General features: G+C 36.3%; 1 protein-coding gene across 13 annotated transcripts in view; it reads left to right on the forward strand.

Annotated features, from left to right (window-relative positions):
* The window catches only part of MTUS1 (microtubule associated scaffold protein 1), a 112,045-nt gene that overhangs the window by 35,119 nt on the left and 53,473 nt on the right, over window positions 1–23,453 (forward strand). For 10 of the 13 annotated variants that reach the window (XM_048943081.1, XM_048943076.1, XM_048943082.1 and 7 more), the window contains 4 exons: window positions 10,069–10,251; window positions 14,531–14,662; window positions 17,217–17,321; window positions 18,577–18,624. In XM_048943081.1, the coding sequence (XP_048799038.1) occupies window positions 10,069–10,251; window positions 14,531–14,662; window positions 17,217–17,321; window positions 18,577–18,624 (468 nt within the window). Of the gene's footprint in view, window positions 1–10,068; window positions 10,252–14,530; window positions 14,663–17,216; window positions 17,322–18,576; window positions 18,625–19,546; window positions 19,572–23,453 lie in introns of those variants that run through there. The other 3 variants (XM_048943086.1, XM_048943087.1, XM_048943089.1) reach the window with 3 other exon arrangements.

Consider the following 23,453-nt stretch of genomic DNA (forward strand, 5'->3'; position numbering starts at 1 on the left):
ATTATATAAAAGTGGTGAATTGTGATTAAGATCTGTATGTATTGTTCTTTATGGGATGAGTCTCTCAAAGACAGTTATTCTGTTCTCTGATTTAGCTTTATGAAGCTATTACAGAAATACATGAAAGCATGGCTGGTTATAGATACAACTTCTAATTCTGAAAACACATCTGTTTTTTTTTTTGTTTTTTTTTTTTTTTTTCAATGGAGGGACAGTAGTTTGCTGTTGGAATGAAAGTCCTTTTCCCCACAAATTTCTTTAGCTGCCTCTCTTTAACTCATTGTATTTTAGAACCGCACAAGTCAGAGCACCTTCTGAATTTTTTGTGTTGGTAACTGGCTGCTTAAGATGAAAGCATAAAGCAGCACCACAACACTGAAAACCTTTGCATTATGATCGGATGAGACAAGAGCTTCAATGCTACTGCTGGGGAGAAGTTTCTTTAATGCCTTGTCCTGTCCCCTTACCAATGCCCACAGTTCATAGTACATCTCACCCTTTATTTTGCTTATGCTACAAAGTAGATTTGATACATTAAACTTCATCAGGTTGACTTGCTCTATCTCTTGCCAAGGAAATTCTTAAATGTGTTCCCTTGCTCCCTGATAAACACAGTATTGTTGTGAATCAGATGATGGGAGCACTGGTGGTGGGAAATAAGAATAAGGAGAAGTGGGAGTTGCTTGGTTTTACTATAAAGGTCTCGTTGTTTTATCAGGCCATACCTTTCAGGTGCAGCCCTGTCCACAGATGTTTACCACATCTGTTTTTAAAGTTTCTGAGATAAAATTGTACAATCATTTACTGTGGCCAAGAGACAGCTTGTGAATTCCCCATTATTGTAGCTGAAGCTTAGCGTAGGGAATGATTTCTTTCAGTTTAAGTAATTTGAACAATTAATTATTAAACATGTACCTCACTGTGGTTCCAGCAGCACAGATAAGTATCTTGTTCAGTAGCTGTCATTGTTTCCTGTTAGGATTTCTCTACGTTATAGGCAGGCTAGCTAAATCCAGGATGGAAAGGACTTCTGGAGGTCGTGTAATCCAGCCCACATTGCCCATAACTGTGTCAGCACTGAATTCAGACTTTGTCTGGTACTTGTCAAGATGAGTCTTAACTGTCTGAATCCTAACAATCTGGTTGAACTAACTCTTAACCAGTTTTTGGGTATATTTGGGTAATAGGACAGGAACGCAAGAGAAACATGCTGGTCTAGCTATGTCATCACTTGTGTGCTGGGGGAGACAAGCAGTCTGCCTGTTCAAGATGTATTGACATGCATGTTCTCAGACTAATAAAGAACTCATGAGCAATAGATTGTATCATTGTCATTTTGATAGGTAAACAGAAAACTCCCCTGCACCCAAGAAATAAAAGAAAAAATGCCCAGTGTGAGATGCCAATTAGATCACAACTTTGCAGGAGTTGAAATCTTGGTGTTTTGTTGTGTTTTTTTTTTTCTCTTCTAAATAAAACTGACATTTTGGTTGTAGCACAGTAAATCAATAAGAAGCATGTGTTCTAAGGAAATTCCTTGATCATTCTCCAAATAAAAGACAGCAGAGAGAGTTTACAAAAGAAGAAGAAGAAAACTCATATTTTAAGCTTTATGTACTTTGAGGTTATTTGAAGAGCTCATTAAACTAGAAATAATATTTTCCTTTTTTTTCCCCCCCCAAAGCATACTACTATTCACCAGTATTAGCTCATCTTGGCTGGATTTTGGAGTTTTTATGAATTAGCAATTGATTGTTTCTTTTTTAAGAGCTGAGTCCAACTTGATTCAGTGTGCAAAGGTGATTTGAGAAATTTAGAAATTCCATTTCTGCAACAGTGGTGACTTGCAAATCTAGAAATTTGAGTCACAGATGCAAGCTAGAGACCTCCTTTTCTCTGTGAGAGAGAATGACTTATAATCTCATACTTGTTCTTGGACAAAAATCATAATTCCCTGTAGATAACTTTTTCACAGTGGAACATGAAGACTTGTGTGATACTGGATGACAGATGAGCAGCATGCCTCTTTTTCTATTAATAAAAATACCTATCAGAATTTAAGACAGAGTAATGTGTTTGAGTCACCTGATCCTTACTGGAAGGTGTGTGTAATTCTGGAACCTTAGTTCAGGATTTTGTATCAGGCCAGAAATGAAAGCAACTATTGTTTTTAACCCCAGCTAATATGTGCAGCCTTCTAATTGGATATAGATAAACACACTGGCATGGTAATATCTTGCTAATAGTTGAGGTAGTATGGTTTGGAAAGACTCAGGCCTTATTTTGACTTGAAGGGAGATGTGAGGGGAACTGAAGCCAAGAAGCTTTGATTCTATAGAATGTTGCTCCGAATTCTTCTGCTGTCAGCTGCATCAGAAAATGCATGTGAAGCACTATGACAGTCTGAACATCAAGAAATTGTTTTGGCTTTGAAAAGTATAAAACAGGAATACAATAGATTTATTTTAGATATAAAAGATAAATGCCTACCACTGCATTTTTTTCCTTGTACTGCTGACTACAAACTACCAGTAAGTTCATAAAGGAGCAGAGCTTTAAATACACTTACAATTTCCAGTATGCTACTACTTTACCTATGCTTCTGCTTTAGCTGAAAGTTATGGTTTAATCTTTTGTTGTTGTTGTTGTATGAAACTTCATGTTGTTGTTGATTTCTTAGCAGTAGGAGCTGTGTCATATCTGACACATAATAGGCACTATTTGAAGACTTTAAAGTATTTTTCTACTGCTTACTGTTAAAGACTTCCAGAAATTAATGAAAGCCATGTGAAATCATTTTCAGAATGAAAATGTCTTTTGCCTATGTTTCTAAAGTGTAGTTCATCTGACAGTTACTTCTGATGTTTTAGGTACCTTTTTTTTATTTTTTCCATGATTCATGTCACTACCATCTGCTTTATTATCTTGATCTTTAGTTACTCCTGTGTGAATTTAAGCTAATGGTATTCCTTCTTCCTCTCTTGCTAATATTTTCATGGCATTTAACTAGAGTAGTGAAAGCTTGGATTAAGGGAAGTTCAGCTGTTTGAATTCTATTTTCCTTGAGAATCTTGGATAAATGAACCCTTTTTTGTTAATCATCATGAAGGACTTCTCTGATGTGCTGCAACTGGTTGAACTGGGTTGTGGGAATAATTGTTCCTATTCTATAGCAAATACACATAACTTGCATTAAGCTACAAAAGATTTCAGTGATATTTTGAAATACTGATTTTGTTTGTTCATAATTACTAAATTCATTCTGTTTTGTTTCTTTCCCCCCTCCCCTCCCCCCCCCCTCAATCTTGCACTTAAAAGTGTTATTCAGGGAAGCTTCTGAAGTTAAAGCAGATTAAGACTGTTCATTATTGAGTGTTGTAGCTATTTATTTCACAAAGAAACACTTTGCAGACAGAAAATTGAAACCAAATGGTTTCAGTGGATTTTCATGCACCTTGGAAACATGTATATACCAAAAAGTCCAGAATTATCAAGTATATAGCCTTTCACAAAACTACTGAAGCAGAACCAAAACAACTTCGTTTCAGTAAGCATTCCCACAGTCTTAAGTTTTTGTGCTGACACTGAACCAGAAGATCAACCAAACATAGTAACTGCAAATCACTTTCCAGCTTTTATCATTCCTCCTATCTACCATCTGACTCTCCAAAGTTGTATTCATGTGCTGCCAAGAGGAAACAAAATATTTCAAAAAGCAAACACAACTTCCAGATTCTCTGGCCTGGGACTCCTGGGTCTTTATCAAAAAGCTGGACTGGGGAGTTAACCTGTAAAGATATCCATATACTTTCTCATGAACAAATCTGAAATGCAACAGACTGCAAGTAAGGTTTAAAATTTAATTTCAGCCACTATTTTTATGCGCTTTCCCCTGTCTCCCCCTGAAAATCCAGCCTCTTTTATGGATCTTCAGAGCAGGTTCTTCATAGAATAACTGGTTCAAGGTCATCATTTGTCCTTACGCTCATGAGTCCATTATAATTGGTTCCTTCTCTCTTTAATACATGTGCAGTGCTTCATTAGACTAATTAAAGTCTGTGTTAAATGAACTTGAAACTCTCATATCTCTCTTTGGAAGTGTGGGAAGGAGGAAATTAATACATGGGTTTCTGTGAGGGTAGATGTGTCCATAGTATGACACAGAGCTTGCTTCAGTCTGTCCTCAGTGTTATCTGGACAGAACCTGCAAACAAAGGGGAACTTGGAGATTGCTCCCTACTGAAAGAACACTGCTGCCAGATGTCCATAGAAAGAAACTCGTTTGCCTCAAGTAGGTTCATAAATGACATGACTTGCCTTGTGATTTTGCCCAACTGAGCAGGTGACTCCTCTATGCTGTTCTATTTGTTCCTTTTCTTTGAACTTGCTTTTCTACAAGCTATATCTGGGGAAGGAGATCTTCAAGAGAAATGTTGTTTATTAGTGAGACAGAGATGCCGTCATTCAGGTACAGAAGGGTTGAATTACATTTTGAAGCAGAAAAGAGCCATAAAATGATCTAATATGGATTAGACACAATGAATTTGCTTTTAGTCTTGGCTGCATACACTAATAGAAAATCTTGCTATCATTTTTGTGCCTATTTTCTTTTGTTTAATTTCCTTAACAAGGAGCATTCTTATTATGCAGTAGTTATTAATGTTTTGTAAGCATTATGTATGTATGGTTCAGCATTTAAAAAACAAGATTTTATAATTCAAATGGGTTATGAGAAATGAGTAGAAGCTGCAAGTTATTTTGACTGTAAAATAATATGGAATCTTTTACAGTGAATAACTTAGAAGCAAGTTGATAGATTTATCTCTGACTTGATATTCTTGAAGGTGCCTTTTTGAGTTTTTTGGAGACAGAGGAGGTGGTGGTGGTGGCCAGGTTTGAGTGTACACTTAAATGGTATTTATTCCAAAGACTACAGTATTTCCAGTACGATGTTGAATGTGTTATGTATCTGTTAACTTCCAGCATCTTTCTGATGCCATCAGTGCCATCCCTAGCAACTTCAGTTTCCATAGAAGTTCCCAGACTTTTTACACATAACTTGTTACTAGCTTTTGGGATTTCAGTTAGGTGTACCTGAAGCAAGAAGCACGGTCATACCTGAATAGACTGATACTACTAGTTCACATGTGAATGCTGTCAGAAATGTGTATGTAGCTAGAAGTATATTCTCCTTTAGGAGTGATGTGCCCACCAGTTCCCTGCAGGGGAATTTCTTTGTACCTAGTCATTTACTTGCAAGGACATGCTGAGGCTCTTCAAATCATTTTTCACCTTTACTGGTTAGTTCTGAATTCTCTTTGGGTGGGGTACAGGAGGAGAGAAACAGAAATCCTTGAGCAAAAAAAAAAAAAAAAAAAAAAAAGTATTTATATTTTGCTGCAGTGAGGTTCCATCTCATGCAAAGCATGAAGTACATAATTCCTACATAATAAAGAAAAAATATGTAGTGATAACATGGATATTAAAAGTGTGAACTGTCAACAAATTCTTAGCGCGCAACATGAAAGGGGCATGTGATCCAGGGAGCTAGAAAATGGTGACAAATGTAATTGGGTGTAGTCGGTGATTTTCTTTTGCCTCAGCTTTCTTCATGTTATGTTATTGTGACTCTTCCCTGTGCCCACTAGGACTAAATAGATGAAACTTTCTCATAGCTGTGTTAAAGCTACTAGTTGGGACTTCTTATTTAAAATAGGATGCAAACAGTGTATAACAGTCTCCTGGCAGTGTTGGAATGGGCAAGTCTTACCACTGTAGCAGTTGCACCTGGAAGATGGCATAAAGTGGGCTGCTGTATGAAGACTGGGTTTGCCTTTGGTTGTAGGACATAACCAGGCAGCCATAAAGATGTGGTTATTCATGGGTCTGTTCCAGTTCAGTTTACAAAAGCAAAACATAAAATTGAGGCAGATAGCTGGATGGTAAACAGTACTGAAATTGCAAAATGGTTGAGAGAATGAAAAGAGTTGGTTCTGTCAACAGTTAGCAATATCACAGTGCATTATAGTACTGATGATCTCTTTTCCAGTTTTACTCTGAGAATATTGCACTGCAAAGGGAGGAACATGTGAATATCTACCCAGATGATTGCTAGCAGTCCTGTTTTGTTTGGGGCACAGAGGTGCTGCCGGTTTATTGATATCTGTGCAAAGAGGAGAACATTCCTAATGATCACAGGTGAATAGAGAAATGTTGTGGGAACCTATATCAGACAGAGAATTAAATCTTGCTTTTTATCTAAGCTGTTCAATGATAAGTTGTTGTCCCCTAAACAAATCTCTCTAATGTAAATATCTGAAGTCTCATCAGTAATCTCACATTTGCTATCTTAGCCTCTGTTTATGTTTGGCAGCTACAATATTTCAGTCTCCTTGTTTTACAAAAACACTTGTTCTGTACACTTAGATTTGGCTTTTTTTGTCGTGCATAAAATTATTTTTACAAGTTGAAACACTTAGCACACTCTGGAAGTTTACACTTGCAGAAGAAAAGTCAGAAAGGAATAAGAAGTTTAAATTTTATGTGCTCAGGAAATATAATGATGAAATCCCCAGACCAGCGATCATTACAGTAAAAAAACAAAAGCAACAACAAAATGAAAGATTTTTCAAAGACCTGTTGTGCACTTAAGTCTGCCCTAAGCTTCTGTTTAGGAAAGGTTTCTGATCTTTTAATTTCCAAGCGTTGTATAGCTCCACTTGCTCTGTGCTCCGTTCTAGATGTGAAAGGTGTTGATAAGGTTTGAAACTTTGGATTCTGAATCTCCAAACTGATGAATACATGTTTAACCTTAAAATCTGCCTGTTATCAGTGCTGTTTCAAGTTAACCACTACTGGCATATGTTTATTTTCCTAATAGGAGCGTTTTGGGCTCCAGCCTTAACTTATTCTGAACAGTAACTCACCTATGCAGGATTCGCGTGAGGGGATACTTATTTGAGTGAGGACATGAAATCAGAACTACTTGAAAAATGACTCATGTTCCTTGCTTATTTCCATACCAGTACTAGAGATACTTTAACATCCTTGCTGTAACACAGTTGTTGCACATATATTTTTTTTTTTTTCTGAAGAACTGCCAGCTTTTTACTTCACTGTGGAGGAATGTGATATTTCTACTTCAATGACTAGATCAAATAACTGATGAAAGCCAGGTACTTTGATGCTATTGCTTGTTGTCATTATAATAATAGATCACTAAATATCGTGCTTGTTTGCACGTTTTCAGTACTATTGTTTGTATACCATACATTCCCATCTCCATCTTCAAAACCTTTTCTTTTAATTCTGGTTAGGGAATGGTACTTTTCAAAGTACTTTGTAGAATCATTGTTATTTCTTGAAATAACACCAAGAGTTACTGCTTAATGATCTTGTCATGACTAAAATTCTTCAAGAAGGGCTCTTGAAAAATGTTATTCGTATATTGTAATTATTTTAATGGAAGCCTCAGAGGGAAAGCACCACTGCTCTGAAACTTGATTGCTCTGAAACTTGATGTCCTAGAGCCCACTGAAAGAGTTTTTTGGTTTTTTTTTTTTTTTTTTTCCACTGCTGATTTACTAAACTGCTTCATTCCAGTTTCAGTGAAGAAACCAAGCTGGCTGGAAATTACATATGTGTATTTTCACTTACTTACCTCCATCCCTCTTGAGTGAAAATGACCGAATAAAGCAGGATTTCTTTCCTGTATCTTTTGAAGTGGATGAACTTGAAATCTGGCACAATAGCAAACAACAGAATGTACCTTATCAGCAATATTTGTTCCAAAATCTGCCTTTTGAAATGTAAACTTTAACATATGAAGTCATACAAACTTAACCTGCAGTGTTTGTACAGCAGCGTTTTGTTTTAGAATATGTAGTGATTAGGGGGGATTGGTTGTGTAGTTTAATTTTTACTTGTTTTGCTGAGAGGCCATTTAGAAAAGGAATTTTCGACTGGCATGGATTAATTAGTTTTCTGGTATGTTGATCCATTAATGAAATAAGCTTGTTTACATGCAAAGTTTTAGAAAGTTAGTTTAGAACAGATTTGTTCTGTGAAATCCAGAATCAGTGCTGATTATTCATTTATCTGTTTTATCAGACAAGTGAGTTTAGAGGTTTTTGCCTACAGTGCCTGTTTGAAGTGAATTCTGTGAATGTGGCTCAGCTTATGGTTCACAGTGTTCTCATAGCACAAAATAGGTTGGATGCTCTTTGATGAATTGGATGTATCCAGATGTCCATTGCAATAAAATAAAAGGAATTCCAGAATATGGCTGATAATTTTGTGTCTGATTTAATACCAGGCTGGATTAAAACCATATGTAGCATCACAGTGCTGCATAGTGGAGCAGTAAAAGTGCAGATCTTAAAGGAGGTCTGACATTTAAGCATGTTTAATGACTAAGGGAAGCTTATGTGTCATACTCAGTGACTGGTATCAAATCATATTTGAGTGCATCTTTAATATATATTGTAGGCAGAGTTTCTATTGTATTCTATTGTATTATTACTGAACTGATTGAAACTGCAGGAAGTAGCGTGGATCTATCTTCCTTTACTCAACGCTCTCCAGATTTTTGTGTACTTGATAGAGGATTTTAGGCATGTTATTTAATCCTCTTGCACCACCTACTGTTGAAATGCAAACGTTTCTGTTGCCTAAATCTTCATGTAATTTGTTCATGTCATTCTTTCATGGACTTGTGCAAATTGTTGGTTTCTTATCATTGGTATTCAGGAAGGGGGATTCCGTTGCAAAACTGATGTTGAATAAGGTGGAATTATTAGCTGTTTTTCTCATATTTCAACTCTCTCTTCCATAGCTTCAGCATGATAGAAACATAACTGTTGGCAAGAATAAAAGGAAGGGTTATTATATTCAAATAGAAAAACTGATCAAAGTAAAAATCATCTATTTTTGAGCAAGATAAACTTGGTCTATGAGACTTTAAAAAGGCAATAAAGTCAATAATTAAGATAATATGTGTACTTGAAAATACCTAAGTCTATCTTCCTTCTCTCTATTTGTTTTGATTTCCCTACAAAAATAATGAAGTCTTTTCCATCATTATTTGGAGACCTATATAAAGAAAGATCTTGACATCTAAATTTTATTTCAGAGCTGATTATTAGTCAGCTCAGTATATGCAAGACAAGTCTGTGTATACATAACTTTTCCTAGACTATTGTATTTTTGGTCTAGATGCACACTTTTGAGGAATAAACTGAAAGTTAATTAATTAATCTGAAATGTTCTTACTAATAAAGCAACCACATTTTTAGCAGTATGAGAGGAAGCTCCTGTCTGAAGATGGCACACTTCCCATTTCTATATAATTCTACATATTTATATTCAGCGAGCTCAAATTAGGGCAGTAGTTAATGCAAAAATGTTTGCACTAGTTGACCACTGAACTTGGTTCCAAGATGTACTGTTTAGTTTTGTTTTTTAAGGTATGTTTATGTGAAATGAGCACAGTTTGATACTTTTGTGTTGTTTGTCCTCGAAAACAGAATATCTATCTATACACTATTCTGTGAAATGGGGGGAAAAAAAAAAGAAAAACAAAACAAACAAACAGACAAAAAACAGTATGTGTTTGGGGGTAGGAAGAAACAAAAGAATCTGTCTTAGGTTGAGGTAAGGGTAATATTTTCATGGGATTGCCAGCACAGCTTACCATAATACACAGAGGTAGTGGAATGCAAGTAGTAAGCTTCTATGTGCGTGCAAATGTCTGCCTTGAAAGCCAATCTTATAAAGACCAGCTCTTGACTTAAGCCTCAGGTCAGTATGAAGGTAAAATGAGGATTTTTGGGTACTCAGAACTGTTTTGCTGTATTTACAGCATTTGTGTCAAGGGAGGAGCTTAACAACTAAATATGTTTATTTTATTTACCATGTAAATATGAGATAATTGCCTTTATATGGATATTTCTAATGTGTGTAAATATTTCTGTTTGTAGGCATACATGTAGAAGAAGTGTTTAAGTTTTTCTCTAATTTTGTTCTTTTCACTTTCCACCTCCCTTCATCCTTCCCTGTGTGATTTGACAGGTCTGGGATCTTCACCAAGAGAGAAGTATGCTGCTGTGAAAAATTCTCCAGCTTCCCGGGCTAGCTCTGATAAAGTACTCTCCAAATCCAAAGTGCCTGTCAAAAGATCAGTGCTGGAGAGAACACCTAGTATCTCATCACTCAGCAGCACTCAGAGTGAGAAGAGTCTTTTCAGTAGTAATTGTAAGTAATTTAAACTGATATCTGGCAACATCTGTTTAGAAGAGTCCCCTTAAAAGGAATCCTGCATGAATTCTCATTTTATTAGTTTTAGATCTTACTCTTTGCCTCTTAGCGAAAGACTTTCCTTCTGCAAACATACCATGTGAAGGAACTTTGAGCTTTGGATTTTGATTTGGTGAACAGAGATTTCAGTACAGCTCCTCTTTTGTCAAGAAACATGATGAAGACAATGGGTGTTCTTGAGTACAAATTGATAAGTTTGAAAAGAAATAAGCGTGAACACTGAATTTCTTGCCATAATATTTGAAATAGCATGTTTGGTTTTTTTCTTATGCTAAACACTTGTGTTGAACTAGATCATGTCAGCTTTTAGTGTTCTAGGACAAAATGTGAAGATGAGATCATGAGCAGACAGGCAAAAATGCTTTTAGCAGGTGCAACATTGAATGTCATTTATCATTTCTATTATAACTGTAAGCACTGCTGCATGGCCTGAAGCAAGTCCATCCTGGTCAAAACTGAGGAGAAAAACAGCAGAATTAACTTAAATTTGAAGCTCTTCCCAGAATTTGAACTAGTTGTTGTGGTAGCTGTAGGGGTAAAAATGTGAAGAAATTAACACTCAGCTAACTCTGTCAGATGTATCAGTATCTCCAGCTGTACATATCCAAATGAGTACATTCAAATGTGCTGCTACAATTGCATTGTTTATTTCATCTGTGAGACCAGGCAAAGTCATTTGCTTTGTGGCAGCCTTCTTTTGAAATCTGCCTTCAATGGACTGGAAAAAAAAAAGCAAAACAAAAAAAACCAACAACAAACAACTATGTTTTAACATACAACTTGGCTTTATATATGCGCATGCATGCATGCATGCATATATAATAGCTAAATTTTCTCTTGTTCTTTTTTTATTTCCTGTAGTGTCTTCATTAAAAATGAAAAACTAGCATATTCCTCAAAGGAATAAGAGTATGCGTAATAAAATATGCACTGCGTGCTTCTCTGTAATCAGGCTGGTTCTGTTGCCCTGACAGCCATGTTGACTTTTGCTGTTCAGTTTTAGAACTGTATCAGGAATTCCCAAGCAGCTTTGTCCTCTCTTCCTTCTAATCCACATATAACAAAGGAGAGGGTCATTGCTTCATAACAAAGAAATGTATGCAGATTAAGTATCCAAATGAGGACTCCTTATTTAGAATGATTTGCTAGCTGCTTTAATCTGTTTTGTCCACTGCCTCAAAGCTTACAGTTTTTTCCACTCCGATTCACAAAGAGCAAGCAAGAGGAAAATGAGAGGTTGAACATGGCTGCAGTCTGGCTTTGACTTCAATCCTTTTTAAATGACTATACCAGGAGGACTCCGCAGTTGCACAGAAACTAATTTTTCTCCTGATATTTTCATCAATTCTACACTAACACCACCAACTGATTTGGGAAGCCACTGTGATATTACCTTATTGACACTGCTGATAGTGGGATCTTACAGCTTTTGTATTATTCCTTTGTTAACCTCGTTTACTGGGAAAAGAAGTAGGTTGTATTTCTTTTTATTTCTTTTAAAGCTCGTAACTTGATTATGGTGAATGTATGAAATGTTTTGATTTGCTGATTTTTCAATGAGGTGATTTTCATTGGTTAAATTGCTGAACTTCATAAGAATTATTTCAGTCTGATAATCTGTTTTTGTGTATAATGGATTTGGGTTATGTATGATGATACATTAATATAGTGTAATATATGACTTCAAATTGTAGAGAAAAAGTAAGTTTACTTTTTTCCTCTATTTTATGTTCAGTGCTTTTCTCCTTCCTTTTTTCTCCTTGTCTTTCATTTAGTTTTCCATGCAGTAATGTCAGGAAAAAGTCTTTATTTAAGTGCTTTTATTAGATTTGTGTGTCCTGACAAAATCAGGAATATAGTCTTGTGCTGTGAATGTCAGGAAATCTGTAATGAACTACTGTTGTCCTCTCAGCTGCGTTAAATTTACAAAGTCATTTTGCTTGTTTTGTTTAAGCAGTTCATCTTGTTAGCGGGGGAAAAAAACTTACAAAACAAAGTGTCCCTCCTGCTGTGTCAGCTCAGCCCTTTGTTATGAGATATTGTTGTACTGATCATTTCATCAGCATTACTCTTCTGTCTAATGGTCATTTGATTTTTATAATTCTTTTCTCTGGAGAGATTCTTGCTGAGAAATTTGGAAATCATGAAATTTGAAATGCTGTTGATATTAAATACATACTTTGCATACATGTCAGATTGAGCATCAAAAACATGAATTTTTAACAAACTTCCACAGTTTCAGTAATGAGCTGAAAATAGTAGGATTGAACATACTGAAATATTCAAACTCTCAGGTTAAGAGAAGAAACTTGACTTGCATTAAAATAACTGCATATAAAGAAGTTGTGTTTTAGAGGTTAAAAGTTTGTTCTAGCAATTTACCTTGAGATACATTTCTATATGGTCGATACTTGACTGAAAAAACAGCACTTATCAAGTTGTGTAGAAACATTTAGCTCTTAGGTTTGATGAGACTGTTTTAAAACTTGGTGGTAGCTCATCAAGACTGCAGTATCTACTCATAGAAAAAGGCAAGTCTGTCTTACTGATCCTGCACCAGGAGTGCTCTTATACCCATAGTGTTGCTTCCATGGTGTGCTTGTGAATTATTGGAAAGTAGCACAGCAGTTTATGGGCAGGCAGTAGCTGCCTGCAGTGAACTTTGAGCTAAAGTTCTTAATCTAGTAGCTCCCAGAAAAAAATGGACTGCTTCAAAGCTCATACTTCATTAGAACAAGTTAACTTAAGTCATCTGCTGTTGGACAGGTCAAATTCTACCAACTGCAGTGTTGATGTATTATGCAAATTGTTTCTCACGTATAAATTTCTGTTGCAGATGTTTAGTTTTTGTACTTTCAGAGGAAATCTGTCTCCTTTATTTTAAAAACAAAAAAATAGAAAACTTTTGTCACATGTACCTAAAAGGGAAAGAAAAAGGAGTTCTGTTCCTTTGTGTTGTAAATGTTGTACTGACTCCTGGTCAAGAAGCATTTTTCTGAAAGAGAACTTTTGGATGAATGATGCTAGTGTATTTAAATTGACATGAAAATAATCTTAAGGCTGCATTTGATCTTTTGATGAATAGTAGTAGATGTGTACTTCTTGCTACCTTAAAATCAGCCTCATAAAACATTAATCTGAGGCAAACTTGATCTGTCTCCTTTTGTTAATCTCTTCCCCCTGTTTTCCCTAATGAGTAGTTGAAGAAAAAAAAAAAACATAAAAACAAAAAACTAACAGCATGGACCTATTCCAGAGTAATTTAGTTTTTGCTTATGCTCTGGTAAGTGTGATGTCAACTTCTTACTCTTAATGTGTCAGAATGCTGACTATCACCATAACTTTTTGCTATCTGAGCCAAAGTATTTTCGATCAGTATTTACTTCAGAAATCTTTCCATATTTTTTGGTGCAAAACTAAAACAAGACATTGTCTCTCCCCACATTTCAATTATCTTTCTTCAGCTAAAACTTTCTGTTGTGGAATTAAACCAAATCTCTCTTGAGACCCACTGAAATGGAGATAAACATCTTGTGCAGCAACTGCTCTGTTGGAAATCTGATTTTTTTACATGAGACAGAAAATGTCCTGTTTTTCGTAAATTGAGTCTATCTGCTCTTCTTTCTGTTTTGTTTTGTTTTTTCCCCTATATGGCTTCAGCTCTCCTCTGGTGAGAGAAGTATGTGTTGGATGGTCAACACCTAAGGATCTCTGCCATTAGGAAATTGCTTTTATGAATGTGTACTGCAGAAACTTTCCTTAAAACTTATTTGGCAGCATGTATCTCTCTATTCAAATGAGAAGGAAAAGGAAAAGATGCTGCTTGAGGCAGTTCCCTTTTTTTTTTTTTTTTTTTTTTTTGTTAAAAAACAAACACACAAACCAATCAATTCTGTGGCCAGGATGACTTCAGACTGATGATCTTTCTTGATTTAGTCAAGAAAGTAAGGCTTTTGTTTATGTATTGTTATCAGTATTCTCTTGCATATACCCACCTCCTGTGCACAGTTCAAAGCTGTATGTCCAGTGTGTTTGGAACATCCAGGGACTAATCTGTTACAGTTAATCAGTCTGTACAGAAAATAACAAAGTTCATGATATTTTTATTCCAATTTTTATTTCTTCTAACTTGAATAAGGGAATGGGTTTACTTTAGGATTTAATTTTCTCCAAGCTAGCTACTTTCTTGACCAAATTCTATTGTTCTCTCTTGTAGCTACAAGTGCCACAGTCATCATCAAGAATGGAGAATGGCCTTCAAAAGCCTGCCAGAATGGAACTTCTGGATCCGTTTCTTTGAAAGCAATACCAAGACCTAGGTTACTCTCATTGAAAGCAACTCCAAAAGGTACCTGAATCTGTAGCTACAGTGAAACTAAAGCTACCACTGTTGCAGTGCCTTACCTTTTGCACCTGGCTGCCATGTGAAGCAATGAATATTTAGCAGTAGTGTACTGCAAGGAAGTAGAATCACATCAATAAGATTTCATAAGAAAGCTAAAACATTCTTTGAATTATTATTGATTGGTTATTTCAGGCAAATGAGGAGGCAGTCTGCACTGTGATGTGAACCTCCTGTACTCAGCAGTAGTGAGGCTGTACCTTGAGTACCTTGAGTTTTGGGCCCCTCACTGCAAGAAAGACATTGAGGCCCCTGGAACGTGTTCAAAGGAGGGCAACAAAGCTGGTGAGGGGTCTGGAACACAGGGCTGATGAGGAGCGGCTGAGGGAGCTGGGAATGTTCAGCCTGGAGAAGAGGAGGCTCAGGGGAGACCTTATTGCTCTCTATAACTTCCTGAAGGGAGGTTGTAGTGAGCTGGGGGTCAGCCTCTTCTCTTGTGTCATTAGTGATAGGACCAGAGGGAATGGCTTCAACCTACGGCAGGGGAGATTCAGGCTGGACATGAGGAAGTATTACTTTTCAGAAAGGGTGGTCAGGCACTGGAATGGACTGCCCAGGGAGGTGGTGGAGTCACCGAGCCTGGGGGTGTTCAAGGAAAGGCTGGATGTTGTGTTGAGGGGCATGGTTTAGTGGGAGCTATTGGGAATAGGTGAGCGGTTGGACTGGATGATCTTTTAGGTCTTTTCCAACCATGGTGATTCTATGATTCTATGATTCTACAAGAGCAGTATGGCTGTGCATGGTACTGGGACAAATGCATTATGTTGTGGGTGTCATGATTCAAGTTTTACATTACTCTAGTGTCTTTCTTTTTTGTCACAAAGCTCAGACTCTGCAGCTGCTGATCGGTAGGGTAGATCTACTTTGAATTTATCCTCTGGATATGGTTGTGCTTTTCCTCATGCAGACTTGAAATTACATTTGCTCCTCTCAGAACGAAAAGGACCTTACAGAATGGATGTGACTCTTTGAATGAGATGTTACTGGATGAAGCCTCTTCTTGAATGAATGGCATTGTCTTATCATTCAAAGGAAAGAGTTGAGCTAACAGCTTACCTCTCCATGCTTCATTTTCTTGATATTCTCCTAGATGACTAAGAGGAAGTGGAGGTCTGCTTTGTTTTTAATGGAGATAGATAATTGTGCTTCATACCTTGGTGATAAAGGAAATTTAGTTAAATGCAGTTTCTGACTTTATATTAGAGTTTTGGTTCCTGTTCCTGTTTGAGCCAGGACTTCTCTATAAGCTGTCAGTGCTTTTCCACTCAAGCCACAAACAGCAGCTGACAACTCATTCTCTGACCAAAATTAAAGGCATAATGGGAGCAGATAAATAAGCTTGTGCTCTCTGTCCTGTAAATCCTAGTTATAATCAGCTTGCTTCTGACCATCTTTGTGGTGAACTGGTTATTGTAATTGGATAAACCTAATTAAATACAATGCTTCTGCTTTAGGCTTAAGTTTTAAGCCTGCCAAATGTCATGCTATAATGACATGCTTTAAAATAGTAAACAGTGATAAGAGGCAGACATTGCCAGAAACTGTAAATCACTGAAACAAACAAAAATTGTATGACTGCCTGACAAGTTGATGCTTTTTTTTGTCAGGCCCAGGATATGCAGTGCAGTTATTCGTTGTTCAACAGCTTCAGTGATTTGGGTGCTGGAAATGTGCCTTCAGCACCTCCAGGAGCGTTAAGGCCAGAAGTTGGTGTTCTCTCCCCTTGGTGTTTGTGAAGCTCCATCTGGGCTGCTCTGCTGTGGGGCCTGCCTATTTCAAGAAAGTTATTTGGAAACAGCAGACTGGGGAAGACAGTGTTTGGAGCACATCACTTGCGATGAGAGGTTGAGGGAGTGAAGCTTGCTTGGTCAGGTGAAAGGAAGAGTAAGGGGAGGTATTGTAACAATCTGCAATTACTTGAACAAAGATGATGACACTAAACTCAGTAGTACCAGATAACGTAGCAATAATGGGCAATAGTCTCACAGGAGTGGGAGACCCAACATTTTGGGAAGAATTAGGAGGAAAAGTGGTACAGGACCACATTGTCCACTAGAGCCATAGGATTTCCATTCTTGAAAGTTTTCAGGACTCAGGCAGTCATGGCCAGTTAAGTTCATCTTGGTGGTGGCTCTGCTCTGGTGGGATGCTGATGAGTTGGCCTCTGGAGGTCCCTTTCAGCCAACTTTCTTGTAGCTGTTTTGTTTGCCACTGCTTAAGTGACTTTAGTACTACTGTCTTAGTGTTGAGGTGATGTTTTTCCTTATCTTTTCTTCTCCTAATAAGCTTTATTAAAATTTATATTTTATTGCTTTAGTAGTGAGTTCTGGTAAAAACAAAGCTGAGTTTAAATGTAGCCTTAAATTTTCTAGAAAATGCCTCTTCTTATATTTGTTTGAGTAGACTTATGCATCTGGTACTGTAAATATGTGATGTCAGACATGTCTTTATTTGCTGAAATAGCTGTACTTTTAAACCTGATTTAAGTCTCTTCTTCTAGGAGCCAAAGCCAGGTGTGCTTCCTTGAACCAATGCACACCAAAATCATCTGGGCCATTGCACTCAGCAAGGAAAGTCAGTGAGGCTAGAGGCAGTCAGTTATTGGGTAAAGTTATATTTTCAATTACATTCTTGTATCTATCCATCTTGAGAAAGAGCTATGCTCTATAACAATTAGAGCATTTGAGATGGTCAGTCCATTCTTTCAGTGGTTCATGGTATTGGACGTTGGCTCTATGAGATATTCTGTATATGTTTGTTTATATGGAGCTAAAAGTCACCCTATTTCAAGTACACTGCCTGCTTTGAACTTGTATCCTGTGCAGACTTGAAGCACTTGGTAACATCAAGTTGAATTATGTTCTGTAGCCTGCTTATAAGATCATGCAGTTAAAAGATAAAACTCAAACTGGCATTCCCAAATTTCTCTGTTTAATTTCAGCAATATTCTTGTGAGATCTTGCTCATCATCTGTGACTATTTAAAGTAGTATGTACTTAACTTTGCATTTCAGTATCAGATATTTGCTGAAGATACATCTTCAGTATTTAATTGGAATTAATCATATTTTAAATCAGATTGAAATAAAGAATATATATCTGACTCCTTAGATGAATTAATTAATTAAAAAATTTCACTTGGGTGCAAAGACTCTCTTGCAGGATTCAGGTTGAGGGAAACAAGTACAGTTGTGATACAAATCATATTGATGTGCCTACTATAGGGAAGAAGAAAGCTGAATGTGATAGGTGTTATGAGAAGACCTTCTGTAAACTTCTGCTTGTAACTTTTGTGCTTAAACCTAGCAAAAAGTGTTTTCCTTAAATTGATATCCTTCAAAATAATGAGGTTCTTAGTTCATTTTTTACCTAACACGAAAACAATACAGTAATGGTAGATTAACCTTCTCACTGTTTTTGTTTATATTTCACCTGATTAGATAGCACATTTTGTACCTGCTTTATGTAAATAAACTAACTGGAGTATATAGCTGGAAAAAAAATTATGATGCTTTATTTGATAAGATAGGATTAGTATGGGTAGTTACTTATTGTTGCCTTTTTTTATTGCATTATCTGTTCATTTTGTTCTTTCATTTAAGATAATAAGATAAATAAACAGTGCTATCTGGCTTACGTGAAGTGTGATAATCTAAGTTTGACGTGATAGAAATTCATTTTCCAAATAATTTAACTTGTTATCATATCAAATCTTTCTGTCAAACATGCAATCAGTCATCACAAGGATGAAACTAAAACTACCTAGATTGTGAGGAAGTTATATAGAAAGAGATTCAAAAGTGCAACTCTCTCTTTTTCTGACTTCAAGCATAATTCTGCTTTCTATTCTGAACATCATAGGTACTTCTGGAAAAAACAGACATCAAAGTTTATCGACTTCTGGTTCTGGTGAGTTCTCTGAAAGTATTTTTACATACTCTGAAGTGGAACTTAATTTTGTTTTACACGTTATGTTAGTATATTATTTCTTTTCTTGGAAGAATAGTTTTGCAACAAATTCTGTGAACCATCACAGATTCTGATTTCAACTGATAGTAGGTGAAGTCTTGTTTTGTCTATTTAATGTCTTCTAATTACCCAATTTTTAGAATGTGCAGTCTGTTCTGTCATTCTCTGTTTCCAGTGAAGCATAAGAAGGTTTAACACTAACAACAGGAGGGAAAAAATTGTGGTAATGAAACTCATATGTAGATTTTGTTGTTTAGCCACGCTGAGGTAAGTAATGATTAAAACTCATGTGTTGTGGCTGTAACATAAATAGTCTTGCAGAATAACAGGTTTTTCTGGAAGGTCCATGGTAGCTACCCTGTTGGTCTCAGCTGTCAGTGCAGACTACACTTGAAGATGAAATTATCCAAACTTGTTAGTGCATGTGTCTGCTTGGATGGCAAGGGAGGAGTGGCAACTGATTAAGTGGCAGATGGTGTTTCAAGATCTGGTGGAGTTCAAGGACTTCATCTTGTATTTGTTTTCAGTGGTTATGCAGGGCACCTGGTGCTAGTTTCTCTCTGCCAGGAGGGAGAGAGGCCTTCTGATTTCTATTCACAAAAATTTCTAGGTCTTTTTCAAGAGAATATGCAGTCAAAATTAGTTTCCTGAGCATCAGTGAGTTATTCTGAATTAAAAGCTGCTTAAATTACTGAAAACCACTTTTTGAAAGATAATGAGGTTCACTGGGAAGCCCTGTGTCCTCTGAGTGAGTAGTAGATGTCTTTCTCAAAGAGGTGCTGTAACTAATCAGGTGTTATGAATTTGAATCTGGAACTGCTGAGTGAAACTATTCTGACCTGGGTACTTGGCTACTGGGGTAGTATGTTTTTGACTAATGCATGCATGTGAGTCTATTGTTTTGTCTCTCACCTTTTTGCATGTCAAGTGTCTGACTAGCAATCGTGACCCAGTGCTTTGCTTGAGATCTCTCATTATTACAAGTCAGTTCTTTGCTCATATAACAAGACAAAGTGCTTATTCTGTTTGTTACTCTACCTGATATTTGCCTGAAGTAACATTTAGATACTGCCTGACAGTGCAATATCTAAACATTGCTTATATATGTGGTCCTTTATGTATAGAAATGCAGAAGGTGATACTGCTAGGAGGAATATTTTGCTAAGTTAGGTTGAGGTAACTTGTGATAAGGGAGAAGCTGTGTTGTCTCTGGATTAGAAATGTAAATATGTCTCTTTCTTACAACTGCCACAGCACTTTTTCTATATTTTCTATGCAAAAAAAACAGTTGGTGCTCTCACCCTTTTTGCAAGTTTATTGTAATTTTTCTTGTGATCCAACTTTTCCAAGCTAATAGAGAATGTGACTACATATCTTTGAAGTATTGTTGGTGCATTATATTGGTGCATTAAGAATGTGACTGTAAAGTCCAAAATAGCCATAATGTGCAGTGATGTTTTTTCAACAAATGTTCTTTAGCATCTTACTTTTGCCATTTGAGTAGCTGCGTTATAGTGTTTGTCTTACAAAACCTGTTTCTTGTACTGAATCAGCTTCCAAAATTGGGTGATTAACTTGTTAGACTTTCTAGTTACTAGCTTTGTAACTTATATAGAGCATTAGTATAATGTTCTATTTATGTAAACAAGCTTTGTGATAGAGAAGCAAGACTTTTTTCTATCTTCACAGCTGCAGATAGTTTTTAACTACACAATAAAAATGTTGTGTGCCTGTTTGGATATTAATGTACAACGTCTTACACTTTAAGAAGAGACAAATGATTGTTTTTGAAATGAACTGAAGTAATGCCAGCTGGTACCATGTAGAATGGAGCCCAACATCTTTTTTGCTTCTTTTAGTTGCCTTGATATTACAATGCAGCCTTGTTCTAGTGATTGTGTTTAGTTAAAGCTTTTGTTCTCTTATTTCATGGTTAACTCGTTAGTTAACTTAACAGCTTTTAGCCTCATGCAATGACTGAGTTCAACCTCACTTCTATTTCTTGCACATGTTCTGCCTGAAGAGTCAATCCTGTAATGTCACAAAGCAGGACTCTAAAGGGGGGGGAAAATATTGATTACCTTATCAATGCATTAATTAATCAAGCTCCTGTTAGTACTTTCTCAAGGCTGAAAAAATAGCAAGCATTTATACAGTATCATTTCTGTTCAATTTGTACTTGTTATTCATTTTCCATTCATTGAAAGAAGTTAGAAAATGCCAGGATACACTTGAAAAACAAGATGCAGCATGCTGCTAGCATGCCTGTAGACTTGGAGAGACCAGTGATTTGCTGCTGTTCTTTTTTTTTTTTTTTTTGTAAACAAAAGGGTCCTTTTTATCAACTGTGTTTCTCATGAGTGATCTTCTAGTAGACCAATAAATTTCTACATGCTCTGTGGCTTATTTTATAACACTGGCTTTACTGCCAAGGAAAAATGAACTTCTTGGGCAAAATGTTTTATTACTTCTTCAGTTGCTAATTTTGGACCGCAGTGTACTTGTATGCTAAATGTAATATCTTAATGTAATTATGACAAGGACTGCCTTTTAAAATACTTTCAGTTGGAGCTCTTTCCTTTGTTTCTCCAGGTCTCCCTGTAGGAACAGTGATCTACCTCTAATACCTGGACGGTATACTGCCATGTACATAGAAAGAGAAATATTTAAGTCTCATCTCCATTCTTGACTGAATTTTAGAGAAAGTAATGGTCTAGTTATTTCTTCTTGCAAGTAAATGTCTTTTTTGGCAGTTCCAAAAATAAAGCTATTGTTTTAGGAATGAAGCATGCAAATCTTTGTTGGGAACCTTTATCCTTCTGTTCAGTGACTCTGAAAGAGACATATGGTATTCTCTGGATAATTTATGCTTATGGCACAGCAGTGTTGTCACGAAAGCTAGGGCAACTGTTGGATAATACCATTAAGTATTATCAGATAAGAGTATTGTGATTTATGTCATACTTACCACTGTTACGATAGCACATGTGTACTGGAACCAGTTACTAAAGAAGGCTGGAGAAGCAATGAAAAACAGTCTTCATTCAGAAGTTGTACACGCTGCATCAGGAAAGATGATGCTCTGTCATCTTAACAACCGAAGAGTTTAAAAGGCTGCTTGTTTTAATTAAATCATCTGTGAGAAATATAACACTGGGGAGGAAGTGTCTTCAGTCAGGTGGCTAATTGCAAAAATGAATGATAGTGTAACAGTTCATGAAGATCTCTCTTGGAACACGCTGATACAGGGGGCTGCTGCTGGCTTTTCACTGAAACTCGTAAGTGGAATAGGATGCATTTGCTAACACAATACTGTAGTTCAAAGCAAAGTTTATGGAGAATACTTTCAGAGATTCAGTTTCTTTCATGGTCTGTTTAAGTCCAGAGGAAACAGGAGTAAGCATCATTTCTTTTTATCTTAGATATTCCTTGATAGAAAGGTTACCCTTAAAATATTTGCATTTCTGGTGTCTTGAAAGCAAATAAAGCAAAAAAACCCATGAAAGTCTTAAAATACATCATGATAAATGTATTTGTAAATATGAGAATAAGTGTTCTTAAAAATGCGTAAGTTTTCTTATAAAAATTAGAAAAATTTAAACTGAGAGCTGATTGAGTATTACTATGAATGTCAAATGCTTAGGTCTTCTGCGACTGCTTTGATTTACCATCAGTAGTTTTCAGCGTGGTAATGGAAGATTACCCCACTGATGTGGGATGTCTGGTCCAGCAGCTTATTAGCTCTGTTTCTCCATTGTTTCTTCTCAGATCTGAAGGGCTTTCTTAGTATGATGTGGGTTTTTGTTTTGTTTTTGTTTCTGTGTTTTGTTTGTTTGGAGACAAACTTGAAATTTGTGAGAGAAACTGTGTAAGTAGAGTTGCATGGGTACTTAAAAAGACCTTGATGTGTTTGCAAACAGAAGCGTTCATAGCTGGTCATAGAGCAAGACTGGGGAGCTCAAGTGAGCTAAAAACACGATAGGAAAAACAGTGCTTTTGATGACAGTTCTAATTATAGGTCATGAAACATGCAGAGGACAGTTTGTCTCACTAATTTGAGCACTTTTGGCTATAGCTTAGTACTCACCTTCAATGCACTTTCCCAGCTATATGATAGAAATGTTACCAGGATTGTTGAGGTCTCATTTTTCTTGAATATCTATTTCTGTGCGTGCAGGGTTATTAAATGTGTAATAATTTGCAGTTCAGAAAAATGTCATTCATATAAAAAATAAAATTCCAATGGTCTTAAATTGCTTTAAAAGTAAAACCTGAAAGCTTTGATAGAGAATATTGCACTTCTCTTTAAGGATTTGTAACAAACTGTATGTCAGTAGTGTAAGTAATTGTTTCATGTATCCACTTAAGAAAAAAAAAGTCTGTGTAGTCTGGCATTTTTGTAGAAAGCAAAACTTGTTTTTGAACCAATTCAGCTTTCCTTTCAGTATCTCCTAATGGCCTACCCTGCTGGGCTTGAGAAATAAATTACCTTCAGAATAATTCGGGAAACACTTGAGAATATTTCATAAACTATAGAGTTGAAACAGTTAACACTACTAGATTTAGTATGTGTTTAATGATCACAGGTAATATTTTACAGCTTGGAAATTGTAGGACTTTTTCTTCATCTCTTGACACGTAACAGAAAAATCAAGTTTAAACTTCATGGAGTTATTAGTGCTGTGCATTGAACTGTTTGTTGCCTTTATAGCTGCAATAAAGAGACTGCTGTGGTCTTTTTTTTTTTTTTTTTTTTTTTTTTATGTTTT

This window comes from Lagopus muta, chromosome 4, assembly GCF_023343835.1.
Source record: "Lagopus muta isolate bLagMut1 chromosome 4, bLagMut1 primary, whole genome shotgun sequence".
In the NCBI taxonomy this organism is placed as follows: domain Eukaryota; kingdom Metazoa; phylum Chordata; class Aves; order Galliformes; family Phasianidae; genus Lagopus; species Lagopus muta.